Source organism: Lissotriton vulgaris, chromosome 9 (assembly GCF_964263255.1).
Source record: "Lissotriton vulgaris chromosome 9, aLisVul1.2, whole genome shotgun sequence".
NCBI lineage: Eukaryota > Metazoa > Chordata > Amphibia > Caudata > Salamandridae > Lissotriton > Lissotriton vulgaris.
The window spans coordinates 862,777,191-862,802,266 of record NC_141697.1 but is presented as its reverse complement, the minus strand read 5'-3'; the positions used below and the strand labels follow the sequence as shown (position 1 = coordinate 862,802,266).

General features: G+C 44.0%; 1 protein-coding gene across 1 annotated transcript in view; it reads right to left on the bottom strand.

Annotated features, from left to right (window-relative positions):
* The window catches only part of LOC147692378 (cytochrome P450 2G1-like), an 847,409-nt gene that overhangs the window by 296,964 nt on the left and 525,369 nt on the right, over positions 1-25,076 (bottom strand). Inside the window, exon 5 of the mRNA XM_086938602.1 lies at positions 15,082-15,258. Coding sequence (XP_086794728.1) covers positions 15,082-15,258 — 177 coding nt within the window. The remainder of the gene's footprint in view (positions 1-15,081; positions 15,259-25,076) is intronic.

The following is a 25,076-nucleotide window of genomic DNA, read 5'->3' as shown; positions in this document are numbered from 1 at the left end:
CCCCGGTGCAACCTGAGGGGTTAAACCCTAGGTTGGGAGAATGGCATTCTAAGTGTACCCCTCGCAGGAGGAGAAGAAACCCTAGACGGAGAGGTAGGGGGAGGAGAGCCTCCCCTGAGACTCCTGGTCTGCTTGAGGGTGTAGACCCTAGGCTGGAGAACCAGTGGCAGTCTAGCCCTGTCTTACAGACAGGAAGAGTGGAGAAGGGCTACTATGTACCAGGGGTTACTACCCCCCACTCTGTGAATAGGCAGGGACCGGTGGCACCTGGGTGGCCTAGGGCCTGGTCCTGGTCACAGACAGCTTGGGAGTACCAGTGGGGTAGCCCAGTTGTTCCAGACAGTGGTGTTAGAAGGAATCCCATGGGTTCACCATGACGTGGAACAGGAGGGTGTTCCTGTCGTTGCGGGCCCACGTCCGTGTTCTATCGCCCCAAGCAGGGAAGCCCATCACGGTGGTGATTGGTCTACCCTGCGTTTTGGCTGGAAGGGTGTTGTGTTTTGACTTGGCCCTTCTGGCAGGTTCACCCATAAACTTTTTGCTTTTTGATTGTGACTTAGTGCTAGTGATTTTTGGTTTCTGCGCACTTTACCACTGTGTCCCAGGGTAAAAGTGTGTGCATGTGGTGAGGTTGGCCTGCCCTCCCGTAGGATTGCATGGGGAATATATGTGTCCCTGGTAGTTCCTGATGCGTGGGGAGTGCAGGTGCGAGTTTGGTATGTGCAGACTCGTGTGATTGAATGCTGCGCAATGATGTATGCGGCGTGATTGTGTCTAGTGTGGAAGTGGCACTTCTAGAAGTTGGCATGTTTGTGTAATTTGTGTCTCGCTTGTGATTGGCTGGAGCTGGCTGGTGAGTCTGGCTACATGAGTCATGATGGGTATGCCCCGGGGGTGAGTGTTGAGATTAGCATGAGTGATTTGAGGGAGGAGTACACCTGGGACGTGAATAGGGCTGGGCTTTCCCCACACAATGCTGGCTCCGCCCCCTGTGGTGCGTCTAATGACCCTAGCCTGCCTAGTGAATGGAAAGGGTGGCTGAGGAAAACAAAGTGCTCCAAAACTAGCTGCGACTGGTTTTTCCCCACCCTGCACCCTGAGACAAAGGGATTTACTGTATAAAAAGAGGCTGTGACCTCTTACAAAATGTTCTCTTCCTGATACAAGCTGAGGGGGGCCTGCTGCTGCTGCTGGGAACGAGGAGGACCGCCACTGGGGATTGCCTCCCTGCCTAGGAGGACCCTGTCAGCTGGCACCTAGGCCCAGCCTTGCCCCTCCCCATCCTGAAGGGCTATTTCTGGACTTTGCCCCTTAGTGCCCCTGGATTTCTCCTCACAGCGCCAGGGAAGTGCTGGTTCCTTTTCCAGGGAGCCCTTTCCCGTTCCAAGGGCCGCCCAGGGTGGCGATCGCCCTCCTCAGGGATTCCCCGGCGTGGGTATCCCCTGCCTGCCAACATCAGCGTGGGTGCCAACCCGCTCCTTGCCGTGTTCCTCTTTTGTTTTGTGGCATCTTCACGGGAGCCCACCCCGTGTTATTTATTTTATTTGGGAGTGTATCTCCACGGCGTTTCTGCACCTCTAAAAACGGGTGCCCACCCCGTATTGCCGCAAAACAAGCCGCCGAGGTATTCCCCTGGGCCGCCGCGCTGCCTGCGGCGACCCAGAAGCAGAAGCCACAAAACCGGAAGTCCCACCAGCGCGGGTGGGAGCAAGAAGCAGGTGTCTCCCACGGGGCTCCCGAGAGAGAGGGAGAGCCCTGTGGTGTCCGGCAGAGGAGCCTGCAGCCTGCGACGGTGGAAGGAGGGGCGCGAGGCACAGTGCCGTGCCTGCCCCCGCCGCGCCATCAAACAGGACCTGCCGCCCCCACCGTCACCGCTTCCAGAAGCGGAGAAGCTGGTGAGTGATGGGGCGGGAGGGAGCACGGGACCGGACCGGGAGACCAGCGCCAGAGAACGGTGAGTGGGGCATAGGTGTGTAGTGTTGTGCAGGGGGCAACGGGGCACATTGCCAGTGCCCTCCCCTCCCCTATTGCTGGTGCTGACTTCGAGTGGGAGCCACGAGGCTCCGGGGGCGCCAATTGTTCTTTAAAGGCCCCATGAGGGCCCGGGCATTTTCCTGGGGGCGGCCCCGGAAGGCAGCGGGCCGCTCCGCCTTTAGGCACCCCCAACGTGAGAGCCTAGTTATTAGGAGCCCACGAGAGGCTCAGGGCACCTTTGCAAATTTCGACTCCCCCGAGCGGGACTCTAACGAAGGAGGCATGGTTGTTGAGAGCCCTCAGAGAGGTTCCTGGGCATTTGTAATTTAGAGCCGCGAAGGCTCCAAAGGGGGAATTTTTCCTACAGAGCCTGCCAGGCTCCCTGCTACAGCTGCCCTGCACTTAGTGGGCAGCTGCTCCGTTTAGGCCCCCCTGACATTTGGGACAGTCACAGGTTGTGGGTTATGTAATTTCTGCGCAATTGTTCTTTGCTGCATCTCTGAATGTGTTTTTATGCGTCATGTGCTTTTCCCTACACCGCTGAATGTATGTTTATGCATCATGTGTTTTCTTCCTCTACACCTCTGAATGTTGTGATGCATCATGTGTAATGTTCTGATGCTTATACCCCTAAATGTAAAGTGATACTTAGGTGGTTGTTCTTCCTAGTACAGGTGTTGCTAGTGAGGTCCTGGTTCCCTGCGAAATATTCTCCTAAGGTGGTTAGGGTTGTGTAGGTGGTACTTACCTGTTACCAGTGATGACTGGTTGTGTGCTCTATTTCCTATTTTGTGCTACAGTGATTTTATATCCTATGTTCTGAGTGCTAATTCTAACAAGTATACTAGTGCTACAAGTGTCTATTCCTGACAGTGGTCCATGAGGCCCTGTCCTGTACATATATCCCCTGTAAATTCTGCCCGTGCCTGTTGGCACATGGTAAAGTGTGTGTTTTTATCTAATGTGTTTGGTACAATACAAAGGCTATGTTTATATATGACCTTGTGTGGAGATTCCTTTGTGGTGGGCCTTGGGTGTTGTTGCTGGGTGCGCGCACAAACGCTTAACTTACATAGCCTCCGAGTTTAGCCTTACTGCTCGTGTCACGTTACCAAGGGGGTGAGCATGGGTTATCTTGGCGTGTAACTCCCTTGCCCTGACTTAGAGTGGTGGTCTCTGACTGGTTTTTGTGCAAGGCCTAGCCAGCCAGAGATCCCATTTCTAACACTAATCATCACCAATCACTCAATCAATTAGAATTTATAAGCATGGCTAATCACCCAATAGGGTATCCGGATGCTTGCAGGTCCAGGAGGCTTATTCAAACAGCCAAGTCTTGAGGGCCATTCGGAATTCCGGAAGTGAGCCGTTCGGAATACCGGACTGCTTTGGTGGATACAGGAAGTATGGGCAAGTGAAAGGGAGGTGGCACATAGTCTTCTCGCGGTTGGTGGAAGTTCAGGCGGTGGTTAATGCAGAGGTGTTTTAGGACATGGGATAAGTGGGCTCCGGCCCCAAGCTCCAGCCTTTTAAAGGGGCCTCCTGATACATTTGTCTTTGTTCTCCACACAGTATTGACCTGATGACCCTAATTGATTCTAAAACATAGATTGTTTAAATACCACTTGATTTTAGTTTATTTCAATAGGGTTGATGTGTGGGAGTCTTTTACAGACATTGCGCCAGATGTACGACCATTCGCTTTTGTGACTCGCAAATTACAAAAAATTGCGAGGAGCAATTTGCGAGTATCAAAAGCCAATGTACAACAGTGTCAGAGACACTGTTAGCAATTCCCAATGGGGTCGCAGAATGCAAGGCTCATGAATAATAATGAGCCACTCGCAATTTGCGTCCCCATTGGGAATAGCTGGCCCACCCACAGTAAAGCAGTTGTTTTTTTTTTAAATGCAGCCAGATTTCCCTAAAGGAAAACAGGATGTATTTTCTTTTTTAAATGAAACTTTTTCATTTTATTTTGTAAGGGCAGGTAGTGGTCCCTGGGACCACTGGCTGCCCCTTAAAAAAAATTGCCCCTGCATTTGCAATGGGAAAGGGGTCCCCTGTGGACCCCTACCCATTAGCGACTGCATTACCACCCTCTTGAAGAGGGCGGTAATTTGCGAGTGTCTTGCAATTGCTGTTGAAAAACATTCATACATGGCTTGTGAGTCAATATTATGAAGGAAACGCCCCTTCCTAATAGTGAGTCGCAAAACACTTTTTTACGAGTCGCAGGTTTTTTGCGAGTAGCAAAATAGTGTTACTACTTTGGCCATGTAGGTTTTTGCATGCGCAAACGGGTTGCAGACCCATTTGCACACGCAAAAACTGTTCGCACATCTGGCCCATTATTTAGAGAAATGTTGTCTTTATGTTTTTTAACACCATGCCACATCAATAAACAAATCCCTTGAAGTTCGAACAGGACCTCACAGAAATAGCAGTAGCTCAAAGAGATTATTTGCAACAATATTAGTACGATGCTGTTATATTAAAATATTGAAAACACACATCACTATCCCAGCATATTAGATGGAAACACATTTAGGATTTAGAATAGTGTGCCTTTGAACTGTCAGTGACCTAGCCAAAGACAACATGAAAAAGCAGAAATTGGATAAAATAACTCAAAGTTGTTTCAAACAAGGACCCCCAAAATACGTTTGGCTCAGGGCCCTGAAAATCTTTCAGATGTCTCTGGGTTAATGTAGGTGGGTCCTTGGTTATGTAGAGCCTTGTGTGTGTGGGTCAGCAGCTTCAATTGGGATCTTTTCTGTACGTAAAACCAGTGCAGTTGCCTGAGGTGGGGTGTGAAGTGTGTTCATCAGGGAAGGCCAAAGATGAGTCTGGGTGTGGTGTTCTGTATGAACTGAAGTCTCTGTCAGGGGGTGTGCCGCGATTCCTACATATAGGGTGTTGCCCTGGTCTAGTTGACTGGTGATGAGGGTATGTTTCACAGTGTATCTCGTGTGCAGGGGGAGCCACTTGAAGGTTTTACCTGGCATTCGCAGCGTGAGGAAGCAGGTAGAAGAGATGGCATTGATCTGTGATTTTATGTTGAGCTTGTTGACAATGAAGATTCCAAGGTTTCCGGCATGGTTGGAGGGATCGGGTGCTGGTCCTAGGTCTGATGGCCACCAGGAGTCATTCCATGTGTTTCTGCTGTTGCCAAAGATCAGTACTTCAGTCTTGTCTGTGTTCAGTTGCAGGCAGTTGTTTCATCCAGTTGGCAACGTTTGTCATGCATCGTTGGAAGTTGGTTCTGGTGGTGATGGGGTCATCAGTGAGTGAGAGGATGAGCTTGGTGTCATCTGGTAAGGAAATTATGTTGAGACTGAGGGATCTGACGATGTTTGCCTGCATGGTCATATATTCATTGAGGAGCATGGGGCTGAGAGTCGAGCCATGGGGGACACCGCAGCTGATCTCCTTGGGCTCAGAGGTGAAAATGGAAGTGGGATCCTCTGGGTTCTTCCAGTGAGGATAATCTACCACTGTTCCAGGTCTCCCTCCACAGTACCCACCATAGCATCCTTCCCCTCAGATGGGTACTCCGATCCTCTGGTATTTACACATATGTAAGTATACTGCTTTTCAGTATTCACAAAGATAATCTTAGACCAAAAGACTAACATTGCTAGTAGTAACTTACCTTTGTGAATACTGAAAATTTGCAAAGTTGGACTTCTGGTCTAATTTTACCTTTGTGAATACTAAAAAGTATTAAAGTTAGACTTTTGTTCTAACTTTACCATTATGAATCGGGCCCACAGAGTTGGTGTTACCAGAAGGTGGGCATTTGAGGGTAGTGCTCCTGAGCAATTTACTCCTGACAAAGACACAGAAAATGGAGGACCAGAACCATTAGCATAAGGTGCTAACCCCCGTCATGGCAGGGCCCTGCAGTCACCCCTATCATTGCTAACAAATTAGATTTTTCTGGCCATTGTGAGTACACTGATGCAAAAGTTGAGTTTATATCCTACTCCCTACTTGATGTTGCAGGGCGGAACTTAAATTGTTCACATGACATTGGGGCACCCCAGGCCATTCGGGTAGACTGGTGCTTCTAACACTCAGGAGACCCTCCCGAGTTGTATCTAAAGAATTCTTCCCACTTCTCATGTTTCTGTAATTTTTCAACACTGCAAGATTTAAATTTGGTTAGTGTACTATTTAGTTTCTTGTTGTTCTTGTGACCAAAGCACATTTTGCCATGACCGGGGTATATTGGACTATTTTTACCTTGACCACACATTGTTGCTCTAGCTCTAACGCTATACCACATGGCAATATACCACAGCCCAACATGAAGTTGTCTTGCTGGACAGCGCTTAATGACACTACATCACATGACATCCACTGGCCCTCCTGTCCAATCCTAAGACATATTGGAACCTTGAGGGACATCCAATGGGTGGGGAGTACACTAAATTGCTACCATGAGCCAGTGTTAAACCTTCGTCTCATGCAACGTCTAAAGGATGAACTTACTCATGAAATACTATTGTATACAATCATTTCTTAAATGCATAAAAATACACATTGCCTTTTCACAGGAGAACCAAGTGATATCACACAAGTTGCATAAGTTGGAGAAAAGGTGGAGAGGCTGGATGCGGGGTACAAAATATTTAGCTTTTTCAAGCGGTACACTGATTTGGGTACTCCTGAGGATACTATAAACAACCAAAGAAGATACTCAATTATCGAGGGCACCTTAGACGGATATATCACCTCACTGTTGCCAACAGATACGCGCAGGAATACTGGTCAACTGCAATTTCTGGAAACATTATCATCACACTTCACTAAGACACTGGGAGCTTCTGTTTTTTTGAGAGGAGACTAAAAGTATTTTTTTCATTGTGACTTAGGCCATTCACTCCCATCAACTTCAATCACTCATTGTAAAGCTCTATCTCAAGGTTCTAGCCTCTATGGCCTCTAGAGAGTGTTTCACCCTAAAGACTGGTAATATTTTCTTTACTCTGCAATACACAAAATACACACTCAATTGAATATATACATGGGGCTTACGGATCTGATGCACATGCTTAACACCACAGAATATTTATGTTGCACCTATTCAGACTATAACCATTTAATGCTAATGATGCAATGTGGTTGGTTTATACCGGCTTTGCCTACATGGATATTTCAAGCCAGTGCACTCTGTAGGATGGTGGAGTATTATGTGGTGATGCTGGTTAAGCTTTGTAGGAAAGTTGTCCTTTTCCTCTGATCTCCCCCATATCTTTGACTGATACTGGTAGTTACTGACTCTGAAAGTGACCTGGGCTCTGGTAACCAGGCCCACGACCAGTGCTCTGTCCTATAAGATATATGGTGTTTGGTATAATTATAATTGGCCAGGACACCCTACTGTAAGTCTCTAGCATATAATAGGGCAGAGAGGTTTAGAGATCCCACTGGACTTAATGCACCTAAATGTGCACTGTGGTGGTGTCTAGTGTCATTTTAAAGACATCACTGCCTTGCTGGATGCTTTTAAAATAAAAGCTATGTCCATTCGAGTTCCGAATTAAAAGTACTTCCAATTTCCTAAATGTCCTTTTTTATTACCCCTAAGGTCTGCTATAGGTGCCCCAAGGGTAGCAAGTCTTGTAATTAAAAGCAGGGACATTATAAACTATGTTTTACCTGCCCTGGTGTTGGACAAACTGCCACATTCATTTATAACTATTGCTATCTCCATAGGCTAACATTGGAAGGCTTTATTAACCTTTAAAAAAGTAGAACTTTTGACTGGAAATAACTAGCTATAAACAAAAGGGGGAAAGAGAGGTGAGATACAAAATGGACCCGACCGTCTGTCATGTGTAAGTAACCAAAAAGAGTCCGCTTGTTTCTGGAATGACCGTCCTATCTTTGGTATAGTTGATATTTCACAGAAAATGATAAGTTTTCTTAAAATAACCCTCGCCCACCAAAGTGCCCTATGGTGAATGCTTCATCATTGGGTTCTTCCCGCCCGATGCGGGACAGGCTTGCTATGACTGACGGAAATGTGGGAGCACTTTGTTGGGTGTTTGACTATGAGGGAAGGGAGTGGGAGGGTCATGCAAAATATTAAGGTTAAAAAGTCCTGTAGCTGGTACTAGTACAAAAGGGGGAGGGGTGGGTGGAGACTTACACTTTGATGGGTACTTGTCTCCTGGTCTACATGTTTCAAGCCTAACCCCTAAGGCTTTTCATCAGGATCAAAGGCAACAATCCCATGTACTAACCCTAATCTTACTCAATGGTCTCGTTGTATATTCAGTTACAAAATTTCTCATAAATGAAATACTGTTTCAGGCACTTAAAATACCTACTAGTTATGTTTTTCTATAATGTAAGATCTACTTGGTGCATTCTTTCTGTTAGTACATAATAGCTCATTATTTAAGGCCCCATGAGCTCTGCCCAGGAAGGAAGGGGTGTTTGTAGTCACAATCATCAAAGCCAAGTCGTCTGAGCCACGGGTAAGGCAGATTATGCTGTGCAAGGGAACCACTTTGATGATTGTGTGGATACTGGTATAATATTATTTTTTTTTGTTAATAATGAGCGGGTAATTTTGCAAGATTTTAACCTAATTGAATCATGTTTCTTTAGATTTGCTGAGCAACTTCAGGTATCCTAGTAAGATATTTGTTTTTTCAACATTGAAAGGTATAATTTGTTGGATTTAAACCATCCTGAGTCATGTTCCCTTAGATCTAGGGATTACTGAATCAAGTATGTAGGGATTTTTAGGACTGTTGATTAACCCTGGGTGAAGTACTATGCTACGCTCGCGTAGTTTGTAAAGTTTGCTCTACTTCGCACTACGCAAATTGCACGTAGCTTAGTGCAAACACGCGTAGCGTAACAGTGCGGTAATTTTTTGCTTGCTCGCGGTCCTCAACGCCAAGTTGGCAACCGCGAGCGAGCAAAAAGAAATCCCGGCAAGACTTTTTCCTCGTTCGCGATCAGTAAGATCAAGTTGCCGATCGCCAGCGTGGAAAATAAACCTTCCAGCGAGATTCTCAACCGGAGGACAGGTTTCTCATTGCGAGTGGTCGCAAATGCTTGCGACCGCTCATGATGAGAAACTACCAGTCCACGTTGAGAAAGCTGCCGCTCAAGTAGAAATCTACTCGAGCGGCAGAAAACGACAGCTTGCACTGTGCAAGATGCGGTTTGCCCTGATTGCACAGTGCGGACAAGCATCCGGCACTGTGCAATCAGTGCGAACAGCATTTTGCACAGTGCACTACGCAGTTCGCGTAGCTCGCGTAGTGTGAAGTGCACTTCGCATAGCTACGCGTAGTGCTACTACTCGAACTACACCCAGGGTTACTGTTGATTAACTATGTAGAATTTACTCCTTCTATACTTTGTGCTTGTTGTTTATGATTTTAATGAACTAATACATTTTATATACTCAACTAGTGCAGGAAAGCAGTTTTAGAACTAGCTTTCCTGAAGTTACCCAAAACAGCCCGGTAGCTGCCACTTTTGACAGCCTGAACCAACCTGCTCCCCGATTACGTTTCAAGAGGCCTGGGGCTGAAAAAATGGAAGCATCTGGTAGGAGAAGATCTGCTGCCAGCAGATGCCAGGATAAGAAGGGGGCTGGGTAGCCAGTCAGGCCTTAAAAGAGAGAAACACAGATAGCACTGGAACCACGGTCACCTACACTTCATTCACCCCCAGCCAGATGAGAGCCCCTCTAAATTAGATTAATAGGGGGGCTGGAAGAGGAGTGTATGGAAAGGTTAGCCACATCTGTGTGTTGGAGTTAGCCAGACCTGAACTCCAAGGAGAGATTTACTCCATTTGGATTTTTGCTGAGATGTGCATTTTAGGACAGAAATGTGCCACACAATAGGACTGCACTCATAAGTACCGCACCTGCTGCACTCTCAGGCTTCAGAAAGAGAGATCTTTGCCTGGATTCAAAGATCAAGGAGTGGATTCCCTGAACAGAAAACGGAAAAACAGTGCTGGAAGACGTCCCCTGACTCTTCTTCAACATGGACAAGCCCAACTGACCAGTTTCGCCTGGAATTTATAGAATTTGACCAGATGCATTGTGGGAATGGTAGTCCCAAAACCCAAGAGGCAAATTAGAGCTTCAGGACCCTTGCCTGGTGTGTGGACCCTTCAAGACCCTCAAAGGACTTTTCAGACGAAGTTCTGAAAGTTTTTGAACTTTTGGACAACTGTTTTGAAAAAGGTCCATAAGGTGGTTGACCTCTATGACAAGAGTTAAGCCAACGACATCAAATCACGACTTGGCCTGACCGTACAGATTTGTCTCACTGAAAGCTCAGAAGCTCTTTGACATTGACAACAAAGACCTCCAGGACTCACGGAAGCATTGCGTTGCAACAAGCCACCATCGTCGAACCAAAGTCTGGATTGCCAAAGCCAATCTCTTGACATCGAGAGAAAAAACTCCCAAAAAAGTGACTAGGTGTGAAGGTAAAAACTTGACTGGCCCCAACCCGTGCTTCATCACAGTCAGCCAGAAACTTTGACTTAGTCCTTGTCCAGTGCGACCAGATAATCATGGTTGCCGCTTTTCGCTTTTGGGCGCTTGAAGGCATATTTTTGCATTTAATCATCAAAAAATCATCTCTCTAGTTCCCTACATTGGTGTCATTTTAAAGATAAAAATCTTCTCTATTTTTATAAATTGGTTTTGGATTTTTTTATGCTTTGTTGCTTACTTATTTACTGTTTTGTTATATTAAATCCTGTACTTACTTAACTTAGGAGACACCTGTCTCCTAAGTTAAGCCTGACTGCTTGTCAGCCAAGCTACCAAGGATTGAGCAAAGGAAAATATATTGAGCTTCGGATTGAACCTTAATTATGATTGTGGTGTTATTACTAGCTGTAGTAACCTACTTGCACCTACTCATAAACCACCTTCCAACAAGCTTCACCATGCAATACTATCACAAACCCCAAAGATGGTCCATAGATTCACACTAATAAATCAAAAGCTCAGTCCTGGTAGTGTGGCAAAGAGCAGTCACGCTATTATAGAGGAACATGTGTTAAGCAGTTAAGAGTACCAACATGAACGATAAGTAATTGACATGACTCAAAGGAAATATGACACCAATTTATAAAAGAAAGTAGATTTTTATCTTAATTTAGATACCAACACGAACTTGAACAGATACATATAATCAGAGTTATGGATTTTAGAAGCAATATAAAATCAGTGCAAAATAATACAGTGAAAATTCACTATTGCATAAAACCCTTGCCGGGTAAATTTGATGCAGGTCTCAGGACCAAGCCACATAAGTAATTTCACCTGGCCTATGGAGCCCAGTGTAGAGTTGACCTGGCTGTCCCTGTTTCTGAAATGGAGCAGCGGGAGAGTTGCTTTTACCGCTTATACTGTGCTGTGGGGATTAATATGCAAAAACACAACAACGGGTCGCTGCTGATGTCGGATGAATGTTGGATGAGTTCTCTTGAGATGCAGCATCAAGTGCCGGGGTTGGTTGCTAGACTGGTGACCAATAAGTGTTGTCAGCGGTAACTGGAGCAGATGGATACTTTGACGCCTGGTGGTCCTTGGGAACCCAATAGGTGCCTGAAACATTGTGGAATGGCAGGACTAAAGTTCCCACAGTGCATCCTTTGGAGGACCCGATTGCCAACGGTTCATCCGATCCAGAGTGTTGTTTTACCTGCAGAGTGGCAGGGGACTAGTGCACTAGTTCAGGGGAGCCTGAGGTTGCTTCTAGCTCACTCAGGAGTACCTCTGTCTGGGGGTTATGACCATTTGCCTAGGATGAGCCTTGATGGAGCAGTTCCAGGAGTGTTGCCACAGGTATAGAGTGTCCCTCTGTTGGTTTGTGCAAAATTCTGTTGTCATCTTTAGGGGACTCCTCCTTGTCCTCTTTAATGCAAGTTGGATCAGAATTGAGGTTCTGGTGTCAGAGGTGGCCCTTAAATCCCAGACTTAGGGGTATTAGGGATGTGGTGCAAGTGGCCAATGAACTAGTAGACTGAGCGGCTAATCAGATTCTGAAATGACAATATACATCTGTTATTCAGTGCTCAGATAGCCTTCTGAGTGAACGTGCACTTTACAAATACAAAATGTGATGTTATGTTATCCAGAGGTGTAGGTCACCTTTTCTACCCATAACTTACTATTTCTACCACTTTTCAAAATGGTAGGATTATTCTTTATCTGTACAGACCAGACAGCCCACATTTGAGGTGTGGCTAGTCTTCTGAGTGTGTATACCTCCTTCATAGATAATTTCCTGCCAGTCCTGGTGAAGATGTGCCTGGGGCAGGGGGAGTGGGAGGGCTGCTTCCTCTTTTTGGAGGCTGCCCTGGTGAATATCAGAGGTGGTGTAGCCTTTGAAGATCACTGCCTTGAGGTGCCACTTCACTAGCCAGCCTGGGAGGCAGGAGGTGTGATATCCTTCCTGCCCAGGCCTTTTTTCCTGACTCCGGGGAGAATTCAAACTGCCTGGCAGGTGGTCAGAATGATATCTTGGTGACAACAAGTGTGGGCTACCAGCCAGGGGACAAGAAATCTGGGGCAACCAGGGGGTGGGGCTTTTAAGGTAGCCGCGTTGGTGAATACCACATTGTCCCTGGCACAAAATGTATCTAAAGGGTGAGAAGGCATGTTGTTTAATACCAAACTCGGCATGTTTAGGTGGTACCATAATTGAGCTAACGTACCTGGGTCTGCTTGGATGCAGGCCCATGTTCTCCTGTGGACCGCCTATCACTTATAGGGTACTTTATTGGTAAAGGTCACTATACTGACATATAAGCTTGCACTCATATGTTCTCATGCTTAATATAATGCACCCTGCCTCTTGGGCAGTGGAAGCCTTCCTTAGGGGTGACTAGCATTTTTTTAAACCTATGCTTTGACCTTGCCACACATGTTGAGGGCAAAGTCGAACTTGAGCAGTTTCCACTGCCCCTGCAGTCTTCAATAACAGGCCTTCTGTTAGTAGTATGCTTGGGTCACTCAGGGTGGCACAGACAGTGCTACAGTCCCAAGGGACCCCGATAATGCCCAGGGTACTACTGGTACTATATACTAGCAATCAATAAGGTGGTTTGTAAACCTTAACTTTTCACCCGTAAAGGTTTCAAGGCACTGGGGGGAGCTGCTGGTCCGTTAACAGCGCAGTGGAAATATAATGGGGATAAAGTCCTTGCCAATTGGGATTTTCAATTCGCATTTAACAGTTTTGGGGATGGAGCACTAGCACTGGCGGCTGGGTAGTAGTCTCCATTGCACTTTCAGAGTCATAACCATCAGCATTAGAGAAAAAGTGGGGGTTGATCAAACAAAAAGGTTACTTTCCTACATGCTCCTAGTGCTTAGTGCACTTCAAGATCCACCTTTCAGGACTACTACAGATCTATGGGCCCGATTCACAGAATGAACTTAAGACTCAATCCTAAACTTACTACTATTTTGGTATTCACAGAATGCACTTACTACTTTTGGCATTCTCAGAATGAACTTAAGACTCAATCCTAAACTTACTACTTTTTTGGTATTCACAGAATGCACTTACTGCTTTTGGTGTTCACAGAAGTTAGGATTTTGTCTTAAGTTTGTCTTAAGACAAACTTAAGACAGACTTAAGACAGACTTAAGTTAGGATTTTGTCTTAAGTCTCTCTTAAGTCTGTCTTAAGTCTGTCTTAACTTTGTCTTAAGTCTGTCTTAAGTCTGTCTTAAGTCTGTCCTAAGACAAACTTAAGACAAAATCCTAACTTCTGTGAATACCAAAAGTAGTAAGTTCATTTTGTGAATGCCAAAAGTAGTAAGTGCATTCTGTAAATACCAAAATAGTAGTAAGTTTAGGATTGAGTCTTAAGTTCATTCTGTGAATCGGGCCCTATATTTTGAAGAAAATGGTGGAGCAGCCTCACATCCCAATGTGTAATGGTATGCTTTAAAAATTGTTATAAGAGGACACTGTATCAAAATTTCATACAGTATGAAATTTGTAGTGAGAGAGCTGGAAATACCCAAACCACAAGGAATAAATGACAAGCCAACATTGAGCATGCTGCCAAATTAGCATGGCTCATGAGATCAGAGACCCCCCTCCTTTAAACCCATTTGCATGATATGCTCAGTTACCGGCCACTTGGTGACCACGTAGGTAGCCTATAAACAAAAGTTTCACTGAATCCAATCAAAGTCTATACACTACCACCATGATATTTCCACCTGCACATATTGCAAATTACTTACATTCGATTCCTATCATGACCCTTTCCCCAGGACAAGACATTTCATTTAACATAGATTTCAAGATCCAGGAGGTGAGAATTGCCATTGACAATTTTTTTCCCAGGAAGACACCAGGACTTGGCAGAGTTCCCCCCGAGTCTTACACCACTTATAAATCACTACTTGCACCCGACTCCATGACATGTATATGAAGGCATATCAAACAGGGCTACTCCTGAAAATGACCTGTAGAGACGTAAAACAACCATATTACCTAAATCAGGCTGCGACCCTCTCATTGTCAAATCATAGAAACCACTCTTACTGTTAAACACAGGGAGCAAAAATACTTGGCAAAATTGTACCTCTGAAAACTGCCTGTCTGCCTGACGTACTATAGCCATGACCCCCAGGCAGGCTCAGGGCATTGTTTTCAAAAGAAATGTGGATGGCACATGGTATTTACAATTACCATCCACATGACTCACACAAATGGAAGAGCAGAGCTCCTAATTTCTTTATCAGCAGCCTCCCTACAACGCATTAGCTTCCTTTGTACCGAGTCAAACGATTGGTCCACATAGCAAAGAGCACACAAGGATTTAGGCGTAAAGGCAGGCTCCAGTCACCTGTGCATGTCAACCTCATACATAGAAGGAGATATAAACAAATGTTGGAGTTTGTAAGAGGGCAATTGAGACCATGACAAAGTCAATTTAAGATGCAGGCACTGACATAATGATGCAATAATATAAGATTCACCCATGCTGCGTACCAATGTTGTTTCATTACCTATTTTAACAAAATGATTGTGCAAGCAAAATGCATTGATTATGTGTTTACTATATTCCATAAGATTACCTTTTCCATTCTAATAAGGAAACAGTCAATTAAATCCCTTGGACAGTTGGGATCCAGGCTCTCAATGTGGTCTTTTACTCTTTCAGCTGCATAGGTTTTGATATTCTCGCAGCTTTGGAAGAAAGAATTGTGTGGCCCAGGTAAGTGCTTGAGAATGTTCGGGAACATGTTGTACAGCTGTAGGAACAGAAAGGTAAAGTTATACCAAACTTAAAGACAATACTTCAAGGTATTTTTGCCTGAAGCACAAGTGAAAGAAACACATTGTATTGAGAATACAGGAAATGCTCTTTGTTTTGAATATAATTGCCTTGAATAGTACTTAAACACTCTGGGGACAATTCACAAAGGTAATATGAGACAAAAGTCTAACATTAAGACTTTTGGAATTCACAGAGATCATTTATGAGTCATACCTTTACATCCTTAGTCGGGCCAGAATCTCCCCACCCAGGCCATACTCTCCGGCTTGGGCCATACTCTCCAGCCGTAATCTCTTGTGTGAGGTCATAAGCCATGCATAGTGGAGGTATGAGTTATAGTTAGCTCAGTTAAATATAACTACTGAATTTCACTGGTTTTGTACAAGTAAAAGCTGAACCTAACTATAATGTCCCTGTAACCTTTGATTTTTTCATTGAAATTCTAAGTGCTTTTTAAATTCTATTTTGCACTTATAATGTCCCTGTAACCTTTGTTTTTTTCAGTGAATGTCCGAGGTTTTTAGGTAACGTGAAGTAAGATGCCCATTGTTATGCACAGTGGGGGTGGGGTTGTACTCAGGGCCTGGACTGGCATTGTGCTACCCCCATCCAGGTTTGCTGCTCCTTCCCTCCCCTCCTTGCCATCCATTGTCCATGTCCATGACCCTGCTCCCTCAGTACAGCTGTGTTTGGCAGATGTTCTGGCACTGCATTTCCTGCCTGCCCTAAACAAGTAGCATGCTGGCCCATCCACCCCCTCCCTATCCTCTGTTGTCAGAGTCCATGCACCAGCCCCTCTCTCCTGCCCTGCGTAGTCCAATGTGCTCCCTCTGCCTTTCATTTAGCTCTATGTCCCTGTCCACTCCTCCTTCCCTCCATTCCCCAGTTGTATGCAGCATCGTTACCCTGCTGCTTAGACACTGCGCCTAACTTACAGTCCCTACTCTCCTTCTCCCTGCCCACCGATGTCTGTGTGCATGCCCCTGTCCCACTTTTCTGCCCACCATATTCCATGCACCTACCACACTCCTATATACTCAGAGTGTTCCGCTGAGCTGCCATTGCCCCTCATACCTGCCTAGCAATCTCATTTGGCTGCTGCCTGTCCCTCCCACCTCCACCCTGCCTGGTCAAGTTCCAAGCTCCTATTCCCTCCCACCTGTCCTCCATGGTCTATTTTGCTGCCACTCCCTTCTGTGCTCCATGCTGTGCTGCAGCTCCTCCTTCTGTCTGCCCTGCATTGTCTTTTGTAAACTCCCTTCCCCTGCCCTCTTTGGTCTGTGTCTAGCCCCAACCCCTCCCTTCTGTTCCCCATGGTCCTTTGTGCATGCCCCTGCCCCCTTCCTCTTGCCTACCATGGCTGTTGTGCTGCCAATAACCCTCCTGTTTGCCATGGCTGGTCTTGTGTGCTACCATAGCCCCTCTCACCTTCCCTGTGTTATCAACTTGCTGCCCTTGACTCCCTCCCACCTTCTCTCTGCTGTCTTTGTGTATGCCATTATAGTCTCACTGTTGCCCTCAATGGTGTGTTGTGCTTCCGGTGCCCATCCCACTTGACCTCCATGGTAAGCTTGCTGCTCCTGCCTTGCCCCCTTTACCCCCTGCCCTCCGTTTCCCATGTGAAGATCCCTAATCTCCTCCTTCCTGCCTTGTTTGATCTGCTGTCATCCCCCTTCCCCTCCCTCCTGTCATTAATGGTCCTTTATTCTGCAACTGTCCCTCCTGTCTCTCTGCCATGGTCAGATTGCTGTCCTTGCCTCTTTCCCCTCTGCTCTCTGTTGTCCATTTGCATGACCCTGTTTCCTCTGTATTGCTTTCCCTGGTCCCTTTGCTGCACTGCCATCTTACTTGCCCTGTGTATTGTTCTGTTGCAACCCCTGATACCTATCCTGTAAGGTCAGCTTGGTGCCCCTGACCATCTCCATCCTGCCCTCTCTTATTTATTTATATAAGTTTTACATAGTGCTAGCTAGACCTGTAGGTGTCAGAGTGCTTTACATGATCGTGATAGGATACAGTAATGCAGACATGCAATAAACATATGGGTTGAGAGTTCAATAGACAAATGGTACCCATGAAAGGTGCTAGTAGAGTGATCAACACTATAGACACAATTCGAGAGGGTCTAAAAGTCAGAGTAGCAGAGAAAAAAGAAAAAGAGAACCGCCGCTTCAGACAGAGGGTCTGAGGGGCATATTATCAATAATCAGAGTTAAAATTATTGCTGCTAAAGCGGCGATAATGGGCTTGATAATATGCCCTTGGGAATTCCAATAGAAGCCCATGTTCAAACAAGAACATGGGCTTCTATGGGAATTCACAAGGGCATATTATCAAGCCCATTATCGCCACTTCAGCAGCAGTTTCCTGCCGCTAAAGCAGCGATAATTTTACCTCTGTTTCTTGATAATGTGCCGCTAGGTCTGTTAAAGTGATACTTTACTATCGGGCACATGCATCATTGCACCCGTTTGCGATTCCTAAATTGCGAAAATTAGGGAATCGGAATTTAGAAATCGCAAACGGCAATGGATGAATAATTCGCAAATATTTTTGCGATTTCTTAATTTTCCTTAATTGCGATTCACATTTTGCGAATCGCAATTAAGGAAAACCTTCCCATTGATTCCTATGGGCCAAAAGGCCCATAGGAATCAATGGGAAGGCATTAACATTTTGCGATTTTCATTTTGCGAATCGCAATTTGTTAATGCATTTCAAGGGTGCTGAGGGGGGGTCCAAAGGACCCCCCCGCACCCTTGAAAGGTTGTTGTAAGTGCAAGTTTCACACACACATGTCCAAAGGACATGTGTGTGTTTAACATGACACTTTCAAAAATGCATTTTTGAGCATTTTTGAAAGATTTTGAAAATTAACACGAGGTTCAACCTCATGTTAATTTGCTCCCCCTATTTGCCAATTCGCATTTTTTAAAACATTCATGCATTGCATTTAAGGAATCGCAAAAATGCGATTCCTTAAATGCAATCTTATTTTTAGAAATCGCAAAAAATTGCGATTTCTACACAATTGTTTACTGCATCCCAAAAAGTGATTTTGGAATCGCAAACGGCCGAATTTTGCGATTCGCACCGTTTGCGACTCCAAAATCGCTTGATGCATGTGGGTGTATGTTCTGCAAACTAGGAGTTATAGTATTTGCTGAGGAGGAGGAGTTGCAGGTTTCTCTTGAAACAAAGGGAAGGAAGGGTTGGATCAAAGGTCACATGGTAGGGAGTACCATATGCTTGGAGCATTTCCAGAAAAAGATCACAACTTGGTTGCTGTCTTTTTTAGAATGGGAGGTAGGAGCAGAACAACATTGTAGCTTCTTAATGATTTAGTGGTTCCTGCTTTGAAGGGGCCGAAGATCTGGAACTCTCTTCCCCCCCAGAAGTCAGGGTGATCCCTTCCACTGTCTGTTTCAAAATAAAAGTTAAAGGGCTCTTGATGAAGACATTTCTGCCTCAGTCCGCCTTCCCCACTTGTCTTAGGGACCATAGCTGCAGTTTGTAGCCCAGAGGCTTTGCCTGCGTGATTGCTGGACATTTTTTTAAACTTTTTACTTTTCATTTATCTGACTTTGTATGTTTGCTTATACCCTTCCTTGCTGCATATTCTATAAAGCGCTCTGATACCCTCGGTGGTCATGTTCGCGCTATATAAAACTTTATAAATAAATAAATACATAGCCTAGTTTAGAGAGGACCAAAGATTGCATCACATTTTTTATATCATCGGTGGGAATAAATGGTTTAAGCTTCTTGAGATTTTTGAGTGTGTACCCTGCTCCTTTTGCTGTATTCTTGATGTGCTCTTTCATTGACATGTTGTTGTCTAGGGCAAAGCCAAGGAATTTTGCGGAGTTGGATAAAGTAAGAGAGCACATCTTATCCGAGTCCATGTCCCTACCCTTATTTTCCTGCCTTCTGTGATCAAATGTACTAAACTTGCCAACATTTTTGAATTTGGTAAAAGGGAGATTTTGAAAAAACCTCCGGAATTGGTTTTCCCTGTTGAATTACATTGAAAAAGAGGTGGTTTTAGGCAGGAGACCAACAAAATAAAGGCCTTTTGGGCTTAAAATCATTGGGAGTCTCCTGCCCGAATCTTGTCTATTAACATGTATGGTTGGGTTGTACTGCCACTGCCCCTTCCATCTGCCCTTAATAGTTTTTTATATTGCCTCAGCCTCTCATGCCTATACTGCATGGGTGGTTTGTTGCCCCTGTCCCCATTTTCCCTCCACTCCATGGTCCATTGTGCTGCAACTGCCCCTTCTACCTGCACAGCGTGGTCAACTTGTTGCCTCTGCATTCTCCTCCATGAGAGGTATTATTCCCATCGAAATTATGGTCAGTGCACTAAACAACTGAAATAGCAACAAAGCACTTTTAAATATTTTGCTATCTTAATGTTTTTTTATCCAGTTGATCACTTGATTAAATGTTGCACTTAAGGAAGAGGATGTGGCGTTATAGCCAGAGCTGCAGACTTTGCAGCTGGGGAACCAGGTTTGAGTTTCGGTGTCAGCTCGACATCCAGTAATTTTGGGCAAATCACTTAATCTCTCCATGCCAAAAACCAAAATGAATGTGTACCTGTGTAATGTCAAGTCTGCACTATGTAAAATTGCAAAACAAAAAAATTAGTAAGTGTTTTTCACACGTCTGTCAATGGGCTACAATTGGGCTACCTATGGGTAATATTACCCATAGGTATCCCAGGTGCTCTTTTTCCTCTGGTGACCATCTTGGGTGACTTATTTGTTATAAAGCTCACTAATTTCATTAATTACTGCAGTACCCTCAGTAGAAAATGCTATCAGTTTTCTACTTTGATTCCATCAAGATGGCGTTCATATGTGTCACACCTTCTGCATAATTTCAAAATGTTAGCGTTTTAGTTCCTCATTAGAATATTGGAGTAAAAGTACTGATCACCAGGGAGTTAACTGGCAGTCTGCTGTTGGTGTTGAAAGTGCATGTTTGAGTCTGCATGTGTGCATGTGTTGAAAGTGCATGTTTCAGTCTGCATGGCAGAATGTTTTAATGAAATGGAAGAGGAAGATATTTGAAAACTCATTTAAAATGTGTGCTAATGTTTCTTTCTATAGCACTAGCTATAATTTCTATGACAAACTGAAAACCCTAATTTTGTTCCTTCCAAAATTAAATGCTTTAATTTTTACCAGTTTGATTCAATCAGCATGACTTCAGGTGTGCCATACTTTTGTCATAAGTAACACCATTAGCGCTCTAATTGTTATTTAGAACACTCTGGGAGACCTTAGTAGAACACAAGGAAATCAACTGGCAGACTTTATTTTCATATGACTGAAAAAGATAACATGAATTTACAGAAAATATGCTCTCATTTTAGCTTCTGGAGCACCTTCCATAGCCTCTATGGGGAAATCATGAGAAAGCAGTTTTCTCTCAAAAATGATTCTTGAAATCCCAGCAGAAAGCTTTTCCACAGAGTTATATCACCTTAGAACACATCAGAATTTGTAACATTAGTATGCTACTATCAACAAATGATTCATATTGCAACTAAAATCTGTAATCACCATGTATACGTTCACCTTTTTGTGACCCTCAAAAGCTGTCATTCACTACAATGCATTTCAATAGGGTGCATTCATGTATATTGGTCCCATGATGGCTTCCAACACTTCCTGGATGAAGTGTTGGCAGCCAATCAAATGTTAGTACAATTTCAGTAGGATTTTGGTATCCCAGATATCTATATTTTGAAAATCTAAAGATCTCTGAAACTACTAAACGGATTTACATCAAATCACAAAAAGCACACTTTCTGACCCAACAAAAAGCTTTCTGTCGAATTTGGTGTCATACATAACAAACTTCAATGGCCACAATTACATAGCCAGTAATGGGTGCACTCTTGGGTGAATGTCAACAAAATATTTTTATTGGCTTAGTCAAAAAGCACTGACAGACCAGCTTCTTCAATGTCAATGTAAACGGAAATTCATTCACAATTTAAACGCAGGAGGAATATGTTACGTACTACATTTCTGCAAGTTCAGACTTACCCCAGAGGATGACCCCCTGACCCCAGTCAAAACTGTTCGCAACCTGGGTGTCCTGGTTGATGAAGATCTCCAAATGTTATCACAGGCTAATAAAACGATCAGTACTTGCTTTGCCTTGCTCTGCTGCCTAATGAGGCCGGACCACTGGTGGTGAGGAGTATAATTCTGAGTAGGCTGGACTATTGTAACTCCCTGTATTTGGGAGCTCCACAATATATCCTGCAGGGGTTGCAAAGAGTCCAGTCTATAGCTGCAAAGCTGGCACTTAACAGACAATGTAGCTCATCTACTACACTGGCTTTGAGAGATCTTCACTGGCTGCCCATTAGGGACAGGGTCAGCTTTAAATCCTTATGCATAGTTTATAGGGCAGTGCATAGTACTGGCCCTCTTTCTATGCAAGAGAGATTTACTTGGTACAGGCCTACCAGACCTCTCCGCTCCTCTAACGCAAATCTAGTAATGACTACCAGATTCAAGAAATCTCGGATGGGAGGCAGGGCCTTTGGCACAGTAGCATCACGCCTTTGGAACGAGCTACCTCAAAGCATCAGACAAGCCAGATCCTTGCTGTGCTTCAGAAAGTACCTGAAGACTTGGCTATTTCCCAGAAATGAGAGTAATACCTTCCACTAACAATCAGGCCAGTCTCTGTTGAGTCCATCTGTTCAGGTTACAGCGCCAGGATACCCGTAGGGTGACAGTCTGGGCTATATAAGAACGAAATACATACATACATACATACATACATACATTTAATCAAAAGTGATAATGGTCTGTGGCTCTACATAATGTGATGTTAGTGTGGTGAGCATCTTAAGATGATAATTCCTACTCTGTAAATTACAGCTCTCGTCATGATATTCCCAATTACCACACACTACACAGAGCGGTTGTGTGATAGAAAAATGCATGCCTTAACCAACATGCCTTAACCAAGCGGTCAAAACCATGACTGCGTCTTTACCATGCATACCTTTACCACACAATTTCATGGTAAAGACATGTTTGGTAAATGGGCATGTGTGGTCAAGATTACACTCCTGCCCCTCTACCCTAAACCCTAAAGACAACCTAAACTTAAAATCCCTACTTTCCACCTACCCCAGCCAAACTGTCCCCTTGGCCTGAAAAGTGCCCGTATCCTGTCCCCTACCCTGACTCCCATAACTCAGTCCTGAAAACTACCCTGACCCCCTCCCAGCCCTGAAAACTATCCCACAACCCCTCCAAACTACCCCCACCCCCTCAAAAACCATCTTACCACTCCTGTTTGTCCCGATTCTTCCTCTTCATGCTTCCGGCATCAGCCGCAGCAACTAGACCGCGCATATGCCTTAACCACGAATATGCATAGTTAAAGCATATTTGTGTTTTAGACATGCGTGCTTCCGCCTGGTTGGTTCAGCCCTATGTAGCTCATGCTTCGTGGTTAAGACTGTTTCCCCACAGAGGACAATATGGCATAAATTCAATTTCAGTTTCAATTAAAATAAGTGCATACAACTATGTCTAATCCCCAAGATAGACCAATACTGGCATCACAGAATAGCCTACTGGAGAACGCATCAGTTTCCATTGATTCCTTCTTATTTCCTCTGGTGAAAGATCTGAGGCTCTCATGTCAAGGACACACAATGTTTTTTTAGATTGATTGATGGCATTGAATGGGAAGATGAAGTGTTTTTATTAACCCTTGACATTACAAGTCTCTACACTCAGACACACACTCATAGACACACTCAGACACCCAAATACTGCCCCACTGTCACATTCACTTACAAACCAACTCAGACACTCAAACACCCACTGAGAGACTCATGCACTGATTCACACACTCACTATCAATGGTTAGTGGTTACAGTTGGGAAATGAAATGAAAAAACCTTACAAATGTACATGAAAAACAAATATCACATAGATATTATAATTAGGAAATCAGATTTAAAAAACCTGTAGAAATTTACTGAAAAAAAACGTAGGTTACAGGGACATTATAGTTAGAAAGTATTTTTTTAAAAAACCTTAGAAATTCAGTAACAAAACCAAAGGTTAAAGGGATGTTATAGTTAGGAAATAGCATAAAAATCTTAGAAATTCACTAAAAAAAACAAAGTTTACAGGGATGTTATAGTGAGGCTTACATTTCACTCGTGCACACCATTGAAATTTACCAGTTATAGTTAACTGAGCTAATTATACCTGAAGACATTTCAAATGACATCACTGATGATATCATCCACAGAATCACTCACATGACTCACATATAACTTCTCCTATATCTACTCATACACCCATCCAGCCCCTCGCATACCCATGTAACCACTCACATACCCACACATGTAGCATAGAGCCACTTACACATCCATTCACTCACTCATAGTCCGACTCAGACAACGACTCACTTAATTATACAAATATTCATACAACCAGCCACTCAGCCATACAGGCTCTCAAACAGCCATATACTCACCCTGGAAGGCTACTCACACACTCATCTATTAACCCATACAGTCACTCACACAACCACTTACTTACCCATACGGCTTGTCAACAGAGCCACTCACCTACCCATACGACCACTTTCATTCCCATTCACACATCCATTCAGGCACTCAAACTTTTACTCACTCACCCATACAGCTACTCTTGCAGATACTATCTCTCCAATGTAGCAACTCACATACCCACTCACTTAACCAAACACCCACTCAAACAGCCACTCACTCACCCATATAGGCACTCATACACCTACTTACTCACCAATACAGCCACTCATATAGCCACTCACTCACCTATACAGCTACTCATACACCCACTTATTACCTTATACATCTACTCACACAACCACTCAGACACCCATACATCCAGACAAACACATATACACATAGTCACCCACTTAATATGTTACAAATAGTATTAAACATTAGAAGTACACCAGGTGTACTAATTTAACTTTGTAATACCATAGTAGATATGTTTAACACCCAAAAACATTTAGAAAACACTGTGTAACTGGATGATCATGTGAGTGATGTCATGAGGGATGTCATTTGAGATGTCATCAGTGATGTCAATTTAAATCTCACCACCCATGTCATTAGTGATATGTGTGTGTGTGTATATATATATATATATATATATATATATATATATATATATATATATATATATATTCACTGAAAAAACCATAGGTTTCACACCAGTTATAGTTAGATGCAAATTTTACTGACATAAAACCATTGAAATTCCACGTTATAGTTAGTTGGACTCACTATAACTTGCGCGTGTAATGCACTGCTGATGACGTCACATATTACATCACTCATGACATGGTCAGTGACATCACTCATGACATCACTGATGACACCATCCTTGTGACAGAGTGACAGACCTCCTTTCACTATAAAGTAACCCTCAAAACACATATTCAAAAATAGAAACTAACATTTTCAAAAAAGTGGATATACCCATACCAGTAACAACAACCAATTCAGTAATTCCACCATCTATATACACATTCACTCATTCACCAACAGTTCAATATAGTCAGTCATACATATACTCACTCATCATATGTAGTGATACACCTATACATCCTGTTACACACCGACAGTCATCCAAAAGTTACTCACACACATACTCACACATGCAAATAAACTATTGAACATCCATTTATTTGCATATACAACTATACACACACTACCACCTTAATTCTAAGGAAACTTAC